The sequence below is a fragment of the Carcharodon carcharias genome, chromosome 32 (genome assembly GCF_017639515.1).
Source record: "Carcharodon carcharias isolate sCarCar2 chromosome 32, sCarCar2.pri, whole genome shotgun sequence".
Lineage (NCBI taxonomy): Eukaryota > Metazoa > Chordata > Chondrichthyes > Lamniformes > Lamnidae > Carcharodon > Carcharodon carcharias.
Genome location: NC_054498.1, coordinates 30,143,591 through 30,163,649, shown reverse-complemented (window position 1 = coordinate 30,163,649; position 20,059 = coordinate 30,143,591). Strand labels below are relative to the sequence as shown.

The following is a 20,059-nucleotide window of genomic DNA, read 5'->3' as shown; positions in this document are numbered from 1 at the left end:
GAGTGGGCCCTGCTGCCAGTAGTTGGCTTGGAAATTTTCCACAGAGAGAAGTTTTTCAACAGTCATTCGACATTACAGGTCAGCAAAAAAGCAAGATGCACAACGACTGCTAGAGACGGTGGACTGTTTCCTATAAAGATTGTAATTCTGTTTCCTATAAAGATTGTAATTCTGTTTCCTATAAAGATTGTCATTCTGCTGTGAACGTGCTGCATATATGCTGCATGGGGTTATCAGTTACAGTAAAACATGAGGAAGGGGCATCTTGTCTCTAATTTAGAATATTAGTTGCCTAAGTAATGTTTAGTCCATGTTGCTTTTAGTTTGTTTCTGACAATTCAAGTATTAACACTGCGTGGCATGAATATTACTTGGCAGTTATTAGCCAAAGCCTGAACATTGTCCTGGTCTGGCTGCATATGGCACAGATTGCTTCAGTATCTGAGTCGCCGTGAGTGATAGCTCAAATTGGAGGCTCTAGCGGGATACAAATCCAGAAGCTGGGAACAAGAATTTGCTAGAGTTTAAACAAACAAGATTTCACAACAATGATAAAAGCAAAATACTGCGGATGCTGGAAATCCAGAAGACTGTAAAGTGCCTAGTCGGAAGATGAGGTGCTGTTCCTCCAGTTTGGGTTGAGCTTCACTGGAACAATGCAGCAGGCCAAGGACGGACATGTGGGCATGAGAGCAGGGTGGAGTGTTGAAATGGCAAGCAACAGGGAGGTCTGGGTCATGCTTGCGGTCAGACCGAAGGTGTTCTGCAAAGCGGTCACTCAGTCTGCATTTGGTCTCTCCAATGTAGAGGAGACCGCATTGGGAGCAACGAATGCAGTAGACTAAGTTGACGGAAGTGCAAGTGAGTCTTCTGGACTTAATATTGTGTTCAACAATTTCAGATCATGAACTTTCTCTTCCATCCCCACCCCCTTTCCGATCTCCCTTTTCCCAATAATTCATAATTTTTTTATAACCGTATTTTTTTTCTTTTCCCTCCTATTTTTAAATTTATTTCGATCTATTGTTTCACCTCCACCTTTTAGCCCATTTCGATCCCTTCCCCCCACCCCACCCACACTCGGGCCATCTGCCACTAGCTTGCTTCCCTTGATGTCCCCGATAGCACATCCTTTAGATAATATCACGACTGTCAACACCCCTTTGTCCTTTTGTCTATGACATCTTTGGCAGTCTCTTCTTGGCCTCCACCTATCACTGGCCTCCTATTGGGCTCCCCTTCTACCAGCTTATATTTCATCTCATTTCCATATGTCTTAGTTCTGATGAAGGGTCATACGGACTCGAAACGTCAACTGTATCTCTCTCGGCTGAGGCTGTCAGACCCGAGTTTTTCCAGGTATTTTTGTTTTTGTTCAAGATTTCACAACTGCTTTGGCTGTCCTCATTGAAAAGCTAACATGGGCTATGTCTATTGCTGAAGCATTTCTCAGAAAAGAGGACCTATCAGTGAATGTCTTGCAACAGATAACAATGGTTAACTTTAAAATGTTACAAAGGCAGAAATTGCTGAAGTATTGGAGCAACACCTGAACCTTGACGATAAAAGTAATCCTGATATCACGCGAGTGAAGTTAGCTAGGACTCAGCTGTAAATGAAACCAGAATTAGATAAAGAAAGGAAAAAACTTGATTAGGAAAAGCAAAAAAAAGAGGGAGGGAGGCAAAAATTTAAATTAGAACTCGAAAGAGAGATTAAAAAGGGAAATGTGAAAACTTGAACTTGACTTCCAAAGAGAATGAGAAACAGAAATGTAAAAATTAGAAATGAAAAGCCGGGAGTTCCAGAGAATTCCAAAAGCTTCAATTACATGGGCAGGTAGTAGCATAGAAACTTGCGTTGACTCAGATTTAACTTCTGGTTTTGACGTGGCAAGAAATATTCACCGGATGCCTAAATTCAGACAGAAATGAGTTGAAATGTATTTTGCGTCGTTATAATGGTCAAAGGAAATTGGACAGCTTTATTGCAAAGCATGTTTGTAGGGAATGCATTAGAAATGTAATTTTTGCTTACAGATGTGCAACCTACTGATGAGACAGTGGAGGGAGCTGTTTTCAATGCCTGTGTGTTAGTGCTAGAAGGGAGCTGTTTTCAATGCCTGTGTGTTAGTGCTAGAAGGGAGCTGTTTTCAATGCCTGTGTGTTAGTGCTAGAAGGGAGCTGTTTTCAATGCCTGTGTGTTAGTGCTAGAAGGGAGCTGTTTTCAATGCCTGTGTGTTAGTGCTAGAAGGGAGCTGTTTTCAATGCCTGTGTGTTAGTGCTAGAAGGGAGCTGTTTTCAATGTCTGTGTGTTAGTCCTAGAAGGGAGCTGTTTTCAATGCCTGTGTGTTAGTGCTAGAAGGGAACTGTTTTCAATGCCTGTGTGTTAGTGCTAGAAGGGAGCTGTTATCAATACCTCGGTGTTAGTGCTAGAAGGGAGCTGTTTTCAATGCCTGTGTGTTAGTGCAAGAAGGGAGCTGTTTTCAATGCCTGTGTGTTAGTGCTAGAAGGGAGCTGTTTTCAATGCCTGTGTGTTAGTGCTAGAAGGGAGCTGTTTTCAATGCCTGTGTGTTAGTGCTAGAAGGGAGCTGTTTTCAATGCCTGTGTGTTAGTGCTAGAAGGGAGCTGTTTTCAATGCCTGTGTGTTAGTGCTAGAAGGGAGCTGTTTTCAATGCCTGTGTGTTAGTGCTAGAAGGGAGCTGTTTTCAATACCTCGGTGTTAGTGCTAGAAGGGAGCTGTTTTCAATGCCTGTGTGTTAGTGCTAGAAGGGAGCTGTTTTCAATGCCTGTGTGTTAGTGCTAGAAGGGAGCTGTTTTCAATGCCTGTGTGTTAGTGCTAGAAGGGAGCTGTTTTCAATACCTCGGTGTTAGTGCTAGAAGGGAGCTGTTTTCAATGCCTGTGTGTTAGTGCTAGAAGGGAGCTGTTCTCAACAGAACTGTTGAAGGATCATGAGAACTCGAAATGTCAACTCTTTTCTTCTCCGCCGATGCTGCCAGACCTGCTGAGTTTTTCCAGGTAATTTTGTTTTTGTTGCAGAAAAGACTATCCCCATTACACCACAGCAGGGAGCTAGCAGGGCTGGAACAAGGAATGTTCCACATATCCCACAGAGAGATAGGCAAAGCTAGGGCACATGCCAGTACCCTGGCAACACCCCTTGGATTTGGAGGAAGTGAGTTTAGTTTAAGCAGAAGTTGTTCAATGCAAGTTCTGTTAATTAAGGATGGAATTAGTTCAGTGCTAAGGGAAGGCCTTAGTTTGAAAGAGCATTATGTAGAATCACTTTGGGTAGAAATAAGACATAGTAATGGTCACAGTAGTTATCTGTAGGACAGAACATACAGGAAGACGTTATGGGGTGTGTCAGAAAGGTACCACAATATTCATGGTGACTTTAATCTGCATATAGATTGGGAAAATCAGATTATCAAAGGTAGCCTGGAAAATGAGTTCAGAGTGATTTCGGAACAATTTATTGGAGCAGCACGTTCTAGTGCCAACCAGGGAGCAGGCTATCCTAGACCTGGTAATGCGCAATGAAACAAGATTAATCAATAACCTCATGGTAAAGGAGCCCCTAGGTGACAGCGATCATAACATGAATGGATTTCATGTTCAGTTTGAAATGGAAAAGTGTGGGTCCACAATGTTGGGAAAGGAAATGGTAAGTATTAGTTAACAAGCTAAATAACACATTTGCTATATATAAAAAGGGAAAACAGGTAAGACAAGGAACCTGGAGAGTTTCACGCATCAGAATAAAACTCTGTTTGAAGAAGTCAGTCTTGGCCTTTATCTTTATTGTCAAGCAGCTACTGGACTTTATCAGAGAATGGTTCTTGCTTATAAATAAAAGGTTGGAAACTAAGATTTCTTCAGGCAAAAGTCTGAATTTGGAGTTAACTTTGAGAAGAGGTGGTTTGGTCTAACTTAGGCAAATGGCTTAATCAAAATATAGAGTTTTGGGGTATGATTACCCACCGGTGTTTTCTGAGAATGAACCCTATGAGCAATGAAAGAATAACTATGAGGACACTGATTATATCCCTGCCGAAGGGAAAAAAAAGAGTGGCTTTGGCACCTAAGTTACCATACAAAAGCAAATTAATATGCAAAGTATTTTCAGAGTTGAAGCCTGAGCATTTAAACATGGATGAAGATCTGGAAGCATTATTAGATTTTAATGGATAAGATCACTGGAAGGGTACTTATTAAGTGGCTACGAAGTGTGGTCAGGTTTTGACAAATTTAGAAAGTTGGAGGATAGTTCCATAGAAGGTTAAATAATGGAATTCAGTAGACTATATGCAAGATTGTAAAAATTCCATCCAGAAATTCTCCAATCAGTGCTGGCATTTAAGTTGCTAGGGCTGTGCCAAAGTATTGATTATGAACAGGCTTCTAGTTTTGATGACAGGAGTTAAATTTGCAGAAAGACACACACTGCTGGAATAAATGACAGACACTCTTAAAAAAAAATCCTTGGAAAACATTCCTTTCCAGCAGCATTCAAACACAAATGAAGCCGGACATGGCAAACAACAAGGCTATTGTATTTGGAAAACCTGTGGATTTGCAATTTACACAATCTGGACACTATTGTATTCCTTTAATGAAACCTAACTTTTCTACTAAGCAAATTAAAGAAGTGCTATTAGCATTAGGGGATAGGAATTTAGAAGACAAAATGTTAATAATGCTAAAATTGCATTGGTAATTTGCCCATCCTTCTTCCCAAAGATGAAAAATTTTGCTAAGGGATGCAGGAATAAGAGATGGAGAGTACACTAAACTCATAGAGGAGATAAGCAAAAAAAATGGCATGTCATAACATTCAAGGCTATGGGCCAAGGGCTAGTAAACGGGCTGAGGTGGGTAGGTCAGGTGTTTCTCACATGTTGGTGCCGACTCGATGGGCCGAAGGGCCTCTTCTGCACTGTGAAATTCTGTGATAAGCAATAGATGTGATATATGTAAGAAATATAGAAGGGACTGTCACAGCCCAGAGTGAGTCTACCCTTAAGGGATTTCAATGAGGTTTGTGGCAATGGATTTAAAGGAGTGGGATAAAGAAAACATTTTTACTTTACATTTTGTAGATTTGGCCACAAGGTTTGGCCATTTAACAATCATATACAGTAAAAAAAAAGAGAATAATTGTGGATCAGGTAATGGAAAAGTGGACAGGGGCTGGTTTAGAAGGTTCAGAAAGAATTTGGCTAACTCTAAGACACAATGTACGACCATCAGAAACTATTTTCAATCAGGGAGACATGGTATACTATGAAAGAGAAGGGCTTCACGAGTGGAAAGGTTATAGGTAAAGATGGTAAAACGCTCATTTTACAGCATGGGAACCAGGCCATTCGAGTACATTCGTCAAGGTAAGTTGGCGCGGATTCCAAATTTACGGGTCCAGAAAGGGTTATAGGAAGTGATGAGGAACCATGTACTTCTCCTAGCCATATATTGCACGATTGAGGACCAGGCTGCCGAGGTTGATAGGGTGTCTGAAGGTGGACATCGTAACTCAGATGAACAAGATGAGGCAATTTGTCCCAGAGGACAACAGCCGAAAGCTGGCAGTGAAGTTGCATACTTACCAGAAGGGGCTAGCCAGTGAAGGGATTCAATAATTTTAGGTAAAGCAAAGAAGTCACTGGAAAATACAAGAACTAGTTAAATGTACTAGATAAAGAGCAGGTCAAGGCTATGGATTGGGAGCACCAAGTACAAAAATGGAAGGCACGGAAATGTTGTGTCAATTCGGACAGTGGATCTGAGAGTGAACATCGCTCTAGGAAGCGATCGCAAGCTATTGAAAGAACATCTATAAATCAGAGAGGGAGATCAAGCAATAACAGTCTGGAGCAGATAGAAGGCAGGATAAATGACATAACTTAAGATCAAGAAATCTGGCACAGACTAGTAATGCTACAAGAAGCAGGAGCCTATGTGATCAAGACGACTTAGTAGCTTCAAACAAGTTAGACGATAAATTAATAAAGGATGTCAAACAGCAAGAACTACACAGTTGAAAAGAATTTGTGGTATACACAAAGGTTCCATTTAGGAGACAACCAGCTTTGCCTCAGAGATGGATTTGCATGGAAAAGGTGCTTCCTGATGGGGCTTATAAAGCTAAAGCCAGGCTAGTGGTTTGAGGGTTTGAAGAAAAACTGGTTGATCAGGATATAAGAGTAGATTCATCTAAGGCAGGAAAAGTTATTCTGAAGATCTTTATAGCTCGGGAATGCAAGTCAATTGATATTAAAGCTGCCTTTTTGCAGGGACACCGACTTCAATGGGGAGTGTTTCTCCATCCACCGAGACTCAGAAGGGGCACTCCGGAAGCTAAATAAATGTGTATATGGTTCAAATGATGCCTTCTCAGTGAGGTCAGTTTTGTTAAAATTGGGATGTCTTCAGTTGGAAGCAGACCCAGCAATGTTTTATTGGCATCATGGAGGTAAACTTACAAGCATCTTCATGATGCATGCAGATGATTTTTTGTGGGGCAGTAGTAGTGAATTTGAAACATTTATCATTAAAGGGCTCAGAAAGGAGTTCAAGGTAGAAGTACTTTTAAATACATTGGATTGGAAATCAGAGTGGCTCACACTTCACTTTATACCAGCAATCCTACTTGGAGAATGTCAATCCCATTGCAATTAGTTGTAGGGCCTCCCAGAAAGATACAACGGCTTCTAAAACAGGAAAAGGGGAACTCAGAAGTCCAACTGGGCAACTCAATTGGCGAGGCAAACAAATCAGGCCGGATGTCAGTTTTGACATTTTAAAATTGAGCAGGAAAATGAACAATCCCAAGGTTGAAGAAATTATTCAAGCAAACAAAACACTGAAAATTAAAAATGGAGCACTGTGTTTTGAAATTCCCATCTTTGGGTGATGCAGTCACATGCCTTATACAAATCTGTGTGATGGATTTTTGAGTGCAGGAGGATTAATAATATTTCTCATGGGAAAGAAAGGTAAATGTTGCCCTTTGGCATGGGAAGCTAAAAAGATGCGAACAGCTGTAAAAAGTATGTTTGCAGCAGAGATTCTCACTCTTGTTGAGGAGGTGGATATGGCATTACTCATATCAAAGATGCTGGCAGAAATTTTAAATGGAAAAGGGTATTCAGGTGCGGTACCTTTCAAACGTCATGTAGACAATAAGTCACTTTGGGGAAATGTTCACTCTACAAAGTGCGTTAACAGAAAGAGATTGTGACTTGACATTGCAAGCTTAAAACATGCATGAGAATAAGGAGGTTGCCAAGATCAAATGGACTAATAGCAGCTCCCAGTTGTCTGACTGCTTCACAAAAAGAGAAGAAAAGTTATTGGAGATCCTCAAAGAGGGATGTCTTTTCCTTTGAGAAGACAGAAAGGATTTTTATACATATACATATATATATATATATATATATATAGGGGAATCTGTTGTGGAAGGAAACAGTTAACTATAAAGGTGTTTAAATGGCAATTATTAGTTAAAAAGCCAAGTAACCCATTTGATATGTTGAAAAGGGAAAACAAGTGAGGCAAGGAACAAAAACAGAATTACCTGGAAAAACTCAGCAGGTCTGGCATCGGTGGAGAAGAATTGACGTTTCGAGTCCTCATGATCCTTCCACATTAGAGTGAATATAAGGAGAGGGGTGAAATATAAGCTGATTTAAGGTGGGGGGAGAGAAGTTGGGGGGGGTGGTGTGGTTGTAGGGACAAGCAAGCAGTGATAGGAGCAGATAATCAAAAGATGTCACAGACAAAAGAACAAAAGAACACAGGTGTTGAAGTTGGTGATATTATCTAAACGAATGTGCTAATTAAGAATGGATGGTAGGGGCACTCAAAGTATAGCTCTAGTGGGGGTGGGGGGAGCATAAAAGATTTAAAAATAATGGAAATAGGTGGGAAAAGAAAAATCTATATAAATTATTGGAAAAAACAAAAGGAAGGGGGAAGAAACAGAAAGGGGGTGGGGATGGAGGAGGGAGTTCAAGATCTAAAGTTGTTGAATTCAATATTCAGTCCGGAAGGCAGTAAAGTGCCTAGTCGGAAGATGAGATGCTGTTCCTCCAGTTTGCGTTGGGCTTCACTGGAACAATGCAGCAAGCCAAGGATAGACTTGTGGGCAAGAGAGCAGGGTGGAGTGTTAAAATGGCGAGCGACAGGGAGGTTTGGGTCATTCTTGCGGACAGACCGCAGGTGTTCTGCAAAGCGGTCGCCCAGTTTATGTTTGGTCTCTCCAATGCAGAGACGACCACATTGGGAGCAACGAATGCAGTAGACTAAGTTGGGGAAATGCAAGTGAAATGCTGCTTCACTTGAAAGGAGTGTTTGGGCCCTTGGACGGTGAGGAGAGAGGAAGTGAAGGGGCAGGTGTTGCATCTTTTGCGTGGGCATGGGGAGGTGCCATAGGTGGGGGTTGAGGAGTAGGGGGTGATGGAGGAGTGGACCAGGGTGTCCCGGAGGGAATGATCCCTACGGAATGCCGCCGGGGGTTGAGGGCAAGATGTGTTTGGTGGTGGCATCATGCTGGAGTTGGCGGAAATGGCGGAGGAAAGTGAGACAAGGAACCTGGAGAGTTTTATGCACCAAGATAAAACTCCACATAAAAATTTGAAGTCGTCAGTCTTGGTCTTTATCTTTTTTGTCAAGCAGCTATTGGGACTTTATCAAATGACTAGCGTTTTAAACCTAAATAAAGCCAGAGCTGAAGGTGTACTGCGAAACGCAGTAGAGCTGCAGTGGCAGACTTTTGAGATATTTAATCACACTCAGAAAAGGTTTGTCCCAGCGAGAAAGAAAGGCTCTTTGAGGAGAATGCATCATCCATGGCTGGGTAAGAAAGAAAGAATAAAAGAAACACTGTTCAAATCTGCAAAGATTAATAGTAGATCAGAGGATTGGGCTGACTTAAGGAATCAGCAAAGAATGATTAAAAAGATAATAAAGAGGCGGAAAGCAAAGTGAGAGAAAGCTAGCTAGTAATATATAAACAATAGTAAAAGTTTATACAAGTATCTGAATAGGAAAAGAGTAACTAGAGTAGCATTGGTCCTCTAGAGTGAGTGCCTGGCGAATGGGTAATGGAAAATAAAGAAATGCAGAGATGTTGACAGGGATTTTGTGTCTGTCTTCACGGCAGGACTTAAAATTCCCAAGGGTACTTGAAAATCAAGGTGACAAAGACTTAATACAATCATCATTAGCAGGGAAAGTGTGCTAGGAAAACTATTAAAGCCTCAAAAAGGTTGACGAGTCTCCAGGACTGGATGGCCTGCAACTTAGGGTCTTAAAAGAAATGACAACACAGATAGCATATGCATTTGTTATAATCTTTCAAAATAAGTTTAATTCTGGAAAGGTTCCAGCAGATTGGAAAATAGCTAATTCAACTCTTTTATTCAAGAAAGGAAGGAGGCAGAAAGCAGGGAACTACAGGCCAATTAGTATAACATCTGTCATAGGGAAAGTGCTAGAATCCATTATTAAGGCAGGATGCTTAGAAGGTCACAATTTGATCAGGCAGAGTCAACGTGGCTTCATGAAAAGAAAATCATGCTTAACTAATCCACTAGAGATTCTTGACAATCAAGATGGATAAAGAGGAACGAGTACATGTGTGGTGTACTTCGATTTCCAAAAGCCATTAAGGTGCCACAAGAGCACATAATGTAGGGTAACATATTAGCATGGATAAAAGATTGGTTGCCGAACAGGAAGCAGAGAATAGGGTTAAATGGATCTTTTTCAAATTGGCAAGCTGATCAGTGCTAGGTACTCAACTGTTTACAAGCTATATCAAAGACCAGGATGAAGGGACCGACTGTCTGGTAGCTAAATTTGCAGATGACACCAAAATAGGTAGGAAATTGAGTTGTCAAGAGGAGATAGAGAGTCTGCAAAGATTAAGTGAGTAAAGCAGAAATTTGGCAGATGCAGCATAAAGTGGGTAAATGTGAACTTGTTCACTGTGACAGGAAGAATAGAAATGCAGCATACTATTTAAACAGAGAAAGATTGCAAAACTCGGCGTTACAGAGGGATCTGGGTATCCTGATACAGGAATTCTAAAGTTTATGTGCAGGTACAGCAAGCGATTAGAAAGACAAATAGAATGTTGGCATTTATTGCAAGAGGAATGGAATATAAAGGGGAAGTTTTACTGCAGCTGTACAAGACCTTGGTGAGACCACATCTGGAGTACTGCATGCAGTTTTGGTCTCCTTATTAAAAAAATATATAATTGCTTTAGAAGCTGTTCAGGGAAGATACATTAGACTCATTCCTGGGATGTAAGGCTTATTTTATGAAGAAAGGTTGAACAGGTTAGGCTTATACCTATTGAAGTTTAACAGAACTAAAGAGGTGATCTTATTGAAGCATATAAGATTCTTTGGGGATTTGATAGGGTGGATACCCGGAGGATATTTCCTCTTGCGGTGGAGACTAAAACTAGGGGGGGGAGTTTAAAAGTAAGAGGTCTCCCTTTTAAGGCAGAGATGAGGGGAAATTCTTTCTCCCAAAGGGCTACAGGTGTGTGGAATTCTCTTCCCCAGAAATAGTGGAGGCTGGGTCTTTAAATTTATTCAAGACTGAGTTGGATAGATTTTTGATAAATAAGGGAGTCAAGGGTTTTGGGAGGCAGACAAGAAAGTGCAGTGACACCACAACCAGGTCAGCCATAATCTTACTGAATGGTAGAACAGGCTTGAAGGGCCAAATGGCCTCCTCCTGCTCGCATGTTCCCAAGTTCAGCAGCAGAGGAGGGTGATGGTGGAGGGAAACTGGTTGGTCCTCCATCCAATGAACCTTTTCCAAATCACTAACTCCTGCCAGAAAGGAGTTTGGGACAAATGTGCACGCATACTTGGCCCAGGCTGCAGCTATCAGCACATGCGCAACTGCTCCTGATGCCTCTTTGGTTAACAGCAGGAGTTTGAATCTGTCAAACGCTATATAGTCTCATGCTGCATTGGAACATGCAATGTAAACATTTCCCATGGGAAATTAAATGTTAAAATTTAATACCTACATGTGTGTACGTTGCCAGTAATACCAAGTGGCATTATAATGGGAATTTCATTTAGCATATCAGCATAGCACTGCAGCACATTAAAAAAAAAACATTTTTTTTTCATTCATGGGATGTGGGTGTCACTGGTTAGGCCGGCATTTGCTGCCCGTCCCCAGTTGCCCTTGAGAAGGTGGTGTGAGAGGCCTTCTTCAACGGCTGCAGTCCATGTGCTATAGGTAGGGAGGGAATTCCAGGATTTTGACCCAGCGAGAGTGTAGGAATGGCGATATATTTCCAAGTCAGGATGGTGAGTGACTTGGAGGGGAACTTCCAGGTGGTGGTGTTCCCATGTGTCTGCTGCCCTTGTCCTTCTGGATGGTAGTGGTTGTGGGTTCAGAACATGCTGCCTAAGCAGCCTTGGTGAGTTTCTGCAGTGCATCTTGTAGATGGTACACACTGCTGCTACCGTGCGTTGGTGGTGGAGGGAGTGAATGTTTGTGGAAAGGGAGCCAATCAAGGGGGCTGCTTTGTCCTGGATGGCGTCAAGCTTCTTGAGTGTTGTTGAAGCCACACTCACTCCTGACTTGTGCCTTGTAGATGGTGAACAGGCTTTGGGGAGGCAGGATGTGGGTTACTTGCCGCAGGATTCCTAGTTTCTGACCTGCTCTTGCAGCCACAGTATTTATATGGCTAGTATAGTTCAGTTTCTGGTCAATGGTGACCCCCAGGATGTTGATACTAGTGGAATTCAGCGATGGTAATGCCATTGAATGTTATGGGTTGATTGTTATTCCCTCTTGTTGGAGATGTTCATTGCCTGGCACTTTCGCGAATGTTACTTGCCACTGTCAGCCCAAGCCTGGATATTGTCCAGATCTTGCTGCATTTGGACATGGACTGCTTTAGTATCTGAGGAGTCGTGAAAGGTGCTGAACACTGTGCAATCATCAGCGAACATACCCACTTCTGACTTTATGATGGAAGGAAGGTCATTGATGAAGCAGCTGAAGTTAGTTGGACCTAGATTGCTACCCTGAGGGACCCTGCTGGCAATAAGTCATCCCAGATCCCACTCTGTGCTGGAATCGCAAGATATCTCAATGAGATTTTACGTGAGTACTGTCTCCTTACGCTAGATCCAGTGTGTTAAGGCTTTGTGCAGAAAGTTTCTACACAGCCTGGGTAGCTCAATAGGTAGGTAATTAAACTCTTAATCCTGAGGTCATCATTTCATGCCCCACGGTGGATAACCAATTTTTTCTTAAATATCTTAGTCAAAATATTTTTCTATTGATTTTTGCCAAAAGGAACCTTTAAGCTAGATCAAATCTCCATATTGAAAGTTGAGAATCTCATTTAATGAAATTTCCTGATCTTCATTTACTGAATCGACAGGAGCGCATTTTACAGAAGAAACAATTACTAAATCATAAGTGAACTAAATGCACGAACTTGCAATTCGCTGAAGGACTGCACAGAACTAAAAATGCATAACTAAACTTTATTGTTCCTCTGTGTCAAGCCAATTTGTTTGTTTTAATACTGCCAGATGACACAACAGACAGCAACTGTGCATGTGCAGGAAGTGCTCCCCCTCTAGTGTTGTAGCACAAGCAAACACAGGCTTTCCAATTCTGATGAAAGGTCACTGACCTGAAATGTTAACTCTGTTTCTCTCTCCAGAGATGCTGCCAGATCTTTTCAGATTTCCTGCATCCATGGTATTTTACTTTTGTGGTATGTGAGAACTTACAGCTACACACAACCAGATAGTAATAATTGATCATTTCCTTTTGAGCCCTAGGATAATTCAGATCAACAGCGAATCTATCAGAATGCTGAAAGGCCATCAACATGAAATGATAACTGCTTTCTTTCTTCAAAAAAAATGCTGTCAGATCTGCTAGCAATACCAGCATTTTTTTAAATCTAAGATTGCATTGCTTAATTTTGAGATTTAGATCAGTAAATCCAACATTTGATTCAACAGAAACAATTTTCACTTGGTTATGTTCATAGTGAACTATCAGTACTCACCATATCTGTAGCTTTATTTTCTTCCCATCGAGTTCTACTGTTCGTATTTTGAAATCAATTCCTGTAATAGAAAGTGCCAAATGAATACAAAATGTAAAATACTTTGCAATGAAAGAACCTTTTGAAGTCCATTAACAATACTCTCTCCTGTTGGTCAAGCTGAATCTCTCCACATGGAATCCCACAAAAAAGCAACCTGGCATAGATTCATAGTACATAAATCTCGGTGATATTTCTGTAGTTGAGTGAGTTACTATTGAGATGTACTTTTAATAACTAGCAATAATGCAACATTCAGAATTATGCTGAAGCTCACATCACAAAGTAAAGGTTAATAAGAGTGGCTGCATAAAGCATGATGGAACTATGCTTGGAAATTGTGAAATGGCCGAAATGTGAAGTTTAAAAAAGTTAAGACCAGTTCAAGATTGAACTGGTCTCAGTTGAATTTTACTGGAGGCAACCAATTAACTGGCAATTTCTACTGGACTCATCAGAAATCTGCAGGGACTCCCAGTTGTTAAGTTGGCACCAGTACTTTCCAGCCAACTTCAGCTGGAACCTGTTCACCAAAAAAGCAACCTGGCATAGATTCATAGTACATAAATCTCGGTGCTATTTCTGTAGTTGAGTGAGTTACTATTGAGATGTACTTTTAATAACTAGCAATAATGCAACATTCAGAATTATGCTGAAGCTCACATCACAAAGTAAAGGTTAATAAGAGTGGCTGCATAAAGCATGATGGAACTATGCTTGGAAATTGTGAAATGGCCGAAATGTGAAGTTTAAAAAAGTTAAGACCAGTTCAAGATTGAACTGGTCTCAGTTGAATTTTACTGGAGGCAACCAATTAACTGGCAATTTCTACTGGACTCATCAGAAATCTGCAGGGACTCCCAGTTGTTAAGTTGGCACCAGTACTTTCCAGCCAACTTCAGCTGGAACCTGTTCACCAGTTGTTATTTTTACTAGAATCAGTGAAAACCTCTCTCTCTCATCCCCTTCTGTCCCCTACAGCTGTCTGTCTCTCACCACCCCATCCATCTCTCTCTCCCTGTCTCCCCCTCCCCATTCCTGTGGCCAATGACCTTGTGTTTTATACAGTGTCTTCTCCAAATGCACCAATTCTGCCCTTCCTCCCCACAATTGCAGCAACTCCCTCACACCTCTCCTGCCCCCTCTGTCCCCCAGCTCTCTTTTCCCCAAATCCCCAGCTCTACTTCTCCACCCACCCAGATTGCAGCACCCCCCCCCCCCCCCCCCCCCCCCCACCCCCAGCTCTTTCTAAAACAAGGTCGGGGTGCACTCCAACTGTGCAAGTGGCCATCATGGGAGAACATGCAACACATTGGCGGAAATGGCAGTGCAGCATTGGGGCTGAGGAAGTCCTGGGAGGGGCAGAGTGTGGTGGGGGAGGGGGGTCTGTGCCAGCAGTGCCACTCAGCCCTAACTTGGTGCTCCAAAGTTGCGGTCAGTGGCATCCATACACATGGCCCAAGACTGGGGGCACTGGGTCAGTCACAAGCCAATCAAAGTTGAAGCTGGGAGCTATTTTTGAAGACGTCAAATCTGCCAAAGGAAAACAGAACCAATGGGCACCTTTCCAGGTAAATCTAAATTCTGCAAACCACTTTCAAATAAATTTTGAGGCAATCAGGTATGATGTATCTATCTCAAGATATTTCAAACTGGGTGCCAGCTCAGCAATAGTTATAGAAAGGTAGCAGCTTAGTGTGGTACTGACCAACCCATCTATCAACAAGATTAATATAATAAAGTATGTACTTTTTTCATCAATATTATCCCAAAAGGAACATTTCCAGCAGTCCTGAGGGGGAGGGGGGTCCAGGCAAGCCTGGGGTTGGGTGGTCCGACTCCCAGCAAGGGAAGTAGAAAATTGGAATTGGGGTTGGGGTGAACCACTGCTCTGGTTTTGCCAGAAAACCACACCCTCAGTGAAGTGTCCCTTATTTTTTTCTCCCCCAGAGCTGGTCGCCCTAGCAGGGTTGGCAACAGTGGTGGAGGCGACAACAACAGCAGCAGAGAAAATGGCAGCGGAGTCAGCAACAATGGCGGAGGAAGTGTGAACAGTGGAGGAGGAAAGAGAGGCTGAGTCAGTGAAGGAGATGGAGGCTCAGCAACAGCAACAGAGGCGGGGGCAACATTACAGGCAGCAGAAGTGGTAACAATGGTGGAGGAGGTGGTGATGGTAGCAACAGCGCCAGCTGAGGCAATGGAAGATGGAGAGGCGACAGTGACAAAGGAGGTGGCAGCTGAAGCAGAGGTGGGAGGATGCCAAGGTAGGGACAGCAGCTGCTGTGGAGGCCCGAGGGCGGCGTGTCAGCGGCAACAGCAGCAGCAGAGTCAGCAGCTGAGGCAGAGGCACCCAAGGAGACTGAGATGGCAGCTGCAGTAGTGGAGGCAGAGGGAGCAGCGGAGGTGAAGGCAAAGCTAGCAACAATGGCGGAGGAAGCAAGGAGATGAGACTGGAAGCAGCACCAAAACCGGCCTAGCTGTGAGGATCAAAGCAAGATAGCGATCGAGTTGATATCCTGTCCTTGTGCTATCCACAAGAGTGCTCTGAGTCAGCAACTCCTGCCCGATTTAATGCTGCAAATGGTGAAGGTCAGTTCGGGCTCCAGCCCCAGCCCAGGACAGGTGGTGGAATCTGCCCAGTGCCAAAAAGAGCAGCTGAATAAGATCAGGAGGTTGGAAGCAGAGAATGCAGCCCTCCAGGAAAAGGTGGGGAGGAGATGGCATAGTGGTATTGTCGCTGGACTAGTAATCCAGAGACTGAGGGTAACGCTCCGGGGACCCAGGTTTGAAATGCAAATTCAGTAAAAATCTGGAATTAAAAGTCTAATGACATGAAACCATTGTCAATTGTTGTAAAAACCCATCAATATCCTGTAGGGAAGGAAATCTGTCATCCTTACCTGGTCTGACCTACATGTGACTCCAGACTCATTGCAATGCGGTTGACTCTTAAATGCCCTCCGAACAAGGGCAATCAGAGATAGGGCAATAAATGAATGAACAAAAATAAATCTTTCCAGGCTTAATGCCGACCTCCAAGAGGAAATCCTTGCAGTCTTCAGCCAGGGTCTACATTTGTTTATCTAACTAATTTAAAGTTATAAAACCAGAAAAACTTAGATCTGAAAATGGTAGTGAGAAAGAGTTAACACTTCGAGTCTGTCTGCCTCTTCTTCAGAGCTTTTATCATGTTGTAATTTAAAGTTACCTGCCACATCTCTTTCAATGCTGACTAATGCAGCAGCCCTCTGATCTGAAAAATACATTTATTGGGGCTGTGCAAATGAACCCCAACCTCTGACATAAAAGTAATAAAGCTTTTACTTTACTTCCAGTTGCACAAGAGGAATGCACCAGCCTCTCAGTATGATAGCACTGCCCAAGCATACACAGGGTGCAGCCCCAGCAATGATCAACATGACTGGGAAAGGAGCATGCAGGTCGAGAAACTGTACAATTGGGAAGATAATGATTCTCTCAAAATTTGCATGGCTTTTACTCAAACTTTTATGCTGCATGCTTTGTCTGGAGTTGATCACAAAATGTAGATTGTGTCTGTATTTTAGTTGTGTTTGTCCTTTTTTCCCCCCACAATAAAATTTACACAGCTCTTTTTCCAACTTTTGTCTGAGTGTTTTGTCTAGACGTATGGAGATGTAGCACTAAATTCTGTTGAATCAAATTTATTTACCCAGCGCGCACACACCAGAAATGCACTGTGTACTTCCAGCTGATTATTGACATCAGTTGATCCTCAAGCCTGCAACATAGAAGTGCACCAGCAGTAAATGCATCTCATGATAGACCACTGGATAAACTGGCAAATTAACTAGTTCAGACCAGTACTAATGGCAATATCACCAGTTTTGCTGGCACTTCCTACTAGGCTACCAGTTTAGAACTAATCTTCGATTACCAGTTAAGAACTGGTGTTCAATCTTACTGGGACTTCCCTCTGGGGCAAGGCAATATCTTTCAAAGTACACAAGCAGATTACAATACTGGTAGATTACCCTTCCCTCCACAGAGTGAGCATCCATAGCATAGCTGCTGCACCATGCTATGAATACTTAAGCAGATGACTCACTTCCACTTCCTTCCTATTTCTTGCTCCCATGACATCACATTGCAATACAGGCTAAGGGGATGCAGCAGCTTGCACTACGACTATTCTCAAACAGGAAGGTGGATCTAGGCAGTTTTGCTGTCAGATCTTTCCTTCTTCGTAATAGGAGAGATCTTACTGGCTTCTTGGCCACATTTAATGTTCAATGAACAGCACCAATGGTCATTAACACATTGCTGCTTGTGGCAGCTGACTGAGTTAAACAGGTGCCTTGTCTCCTATGTTACAACAGTGGCTAAGTACTTAGATGGCTGAAAAGCCTTTGGGACATGCCAAGGTCATGAAAGGTACTACATAAATGGAAGCCTTTTTTTTTATGCTTTCTGACCTTTACTTGATAGTTTCTCCTAATAGCCTTGGTGTAATCTGCAATGTCCTGTGAAGCTTTTCTCACACATATCAGGGGCTAACAGCCTGTGAAGGCAGAGTCGAACTAGCACAGGCTGGGAAAAATCCCATCATTATTCCTTCTCTAACTGGTCTCATCTACAGCAGCACTACAATACGGTGAAAATCATCTCATTGAAGTAATGGGCAAAAGCAATAAGGCATTAGAGAAGCAAAAGGTGCATATGTAATCAAGAATGGGGGAGTGAGAGGTCTGACAGAAGGTAATCAATCTGAAATATTCGCTCTGCTTCTCTCTCCACAAATGCTTTCAGACCTGCTGATTATTTCCAGCATTTTCTGTTTTTATTTGGGGTTAGGGATGGGGGAGTGGTTGGAGTACTGAGAAAACGGGAGAGATGAGAATTTTGGAACATCTGGAGTTAGGGTGATTGAGAGACAAAGAGATTGAGACGCATGATAATGTTGGTTATGCAAATAAAACAGGCTTGAATACAAGGATAGAGTTGAAGTTACGTAAATTGATGTTCGGAAAAGAGGATTACAGGGAGTGTAGAAGAGTGAGATATCGTTCTTACAGTTTACTGTGGCTTTATATACTGTTCCAGTAAAGTTAAATGCGAGCCACAGGTAGCACAGGTAACATTTGCAGACAGAACCGAGGCATTTGATTAAATATATGCTGCTGCTCAGGACTGCTCTCTGGATTTGTATTTCGAAATATTAATATGTAAATTTGTCTTTTGCTGATTGTAATAATCGGCCCTTCTCATGTTTCAGCTTTTGAAGGGCTTGTGCCTGTAATGTTGAAGTATATTCTCTCTCCACAGATGTTGCTTGAGCATGTTTCTCCCGCATTCTGTTTGTATTTCAAATTCCAGTATCTGCATTATTTTGCTTTTAGAAATCATGCTGCAAAATCTTTACTTTCATCACGGCAATTTTCTTCTCCCACCCTTAAGGCATTAATCTTTGTTGAGAATGGTTCTACCAGCAGGACCCCTTGCCCTCCCGTACCACACTCAATTAGTCAGTATAATCTCAGACAAAACTGTAGGCTATTGAAGCACAGAACATTGTCACCTGACACCCAAACACATGCAGTTCTGACAGGCTGCCAGATAATGGTGCAGAACAGTAAATTTGAATAGTTCTTCACTCTGCAACCTCATGAGCAGCAAGACCATATGTAGCATCCTGACAGGTAAGGTCAGCTAACTAAGCACCGGCTGGGGATCTTCAACTCTTTACAGAAGTTACTCACAGGATAAACCGAATCACAGCAAGAGACAGTTTGCATTTTGTTCATTCCCTCAATTCATTTATTTATAAGATAAACAGCAAAAGATGAATACCATGCCTGGATTTGCATCAAGTGGACGATCAAACTTTAATGAAGTTTGTTGCATTGAATTGTGATGGACATTGGGCTTACAAAGCCCCAAACACTGCGGAGTGGTTCAAAAACTGATCTTTCATCTGTTGCATTTAACATAACATAAGAAAATGGACATTAAATGGCTGTGGACAATAATTTTTTTTTTGCATTACTGAGCTTGCTTCCAAAGGGACTGGCTCAGTAATGAATGTTAATTCCTATTCTGCTTCATTTGTTGAGTAGGCTGGACTCAGCAGCAATGGCACTCATAAGAACAAAGAACAAAGAAAAGTACAGCACAGGAACAGGCCCTTCGGCCCTCCAAGCCTGTGCTGATCATATTGCCTGTCAAACAAACATTTTGCACTTCCAGGGTCCGTATCCCTGTATTCCCATCCTATTCAAGTATTTGTCAAGCTGCCTTTTAAACACCACGATCATACCTGCTTCCACCACCTCCTCTGGCAGCGAATTCCAGACACTCAATAAGGTTCCTGCATGTACCATTTCTGCAAAGTCATGCATGTGACTTCCATTACAGGTGCAGGAATATCGCACAAGTACACTCCAATCAGGAACTACCCCCAAGTCAAAGAGGTGTTTCAAAGGAGCAGGGAGGTCATGAGATAGAAAGGTTTCAGGTGATAATTCCAGAGTTTAGGACTTGGGAGATTGAAGGCATGGCCACCAGGAGTAAATTAAGAGAATGTCAGAGGGAGATCCATATAACACTGTTAGCCTGCATGTGGAGCATAATGGGGCAATGATTTTTTTTTAAGCTTAAATGTCATTTTATTGTGCTTTTACCTAGCCCCAACATGCGTTGAACTTCAAACCCCTCTTGCTCAGTGTGGCATTTCCCACAATGTGAGCTGGCCAGAACTTATAACTTTAGCTCAATTCTGCATTGTTTTCTATCCAGGTTAAAATTAAGGTGCTATTATCCTAGCAGTCTAGGCTGGTTTTGAGGTACCAGCGGTGAAAAGGCATGTGTCATGGCCCCTAGCCTTCCCTTTCACCTGTAACAGGGAGGGATTTAGATTCCTGAGGCATTGGGATGAATTCTGGGGAATATGGGACCTGTACAAGCTGGGTG

At 42.4% G+C, this 20,059-nt stretch overlaps 1 protein-coding gene across 1 annotated transcript in view; it reads right to left on the bottom strand.

Annotated features, from left to right (window-relative positions):
• LOC121272055 (ras-related protein Rab-8B) overlaps window positions 1–20,059 on the bottom strand; it is a 226,311-nt gene that overhangs the window by 137,274 nt on the left and 68,978 nt on the right. The window contains exon 2 of the mRNA XM_041178464.1: window positions 13,073–13,133. Within this exon, the coding sequence (XP_041034398.1) occupies window positions 13,073–13,133 (61 nt within the window). The remainder of the gene's footprint in view (window positions 1–13,072; window positions 13,134–20,059) is intronic.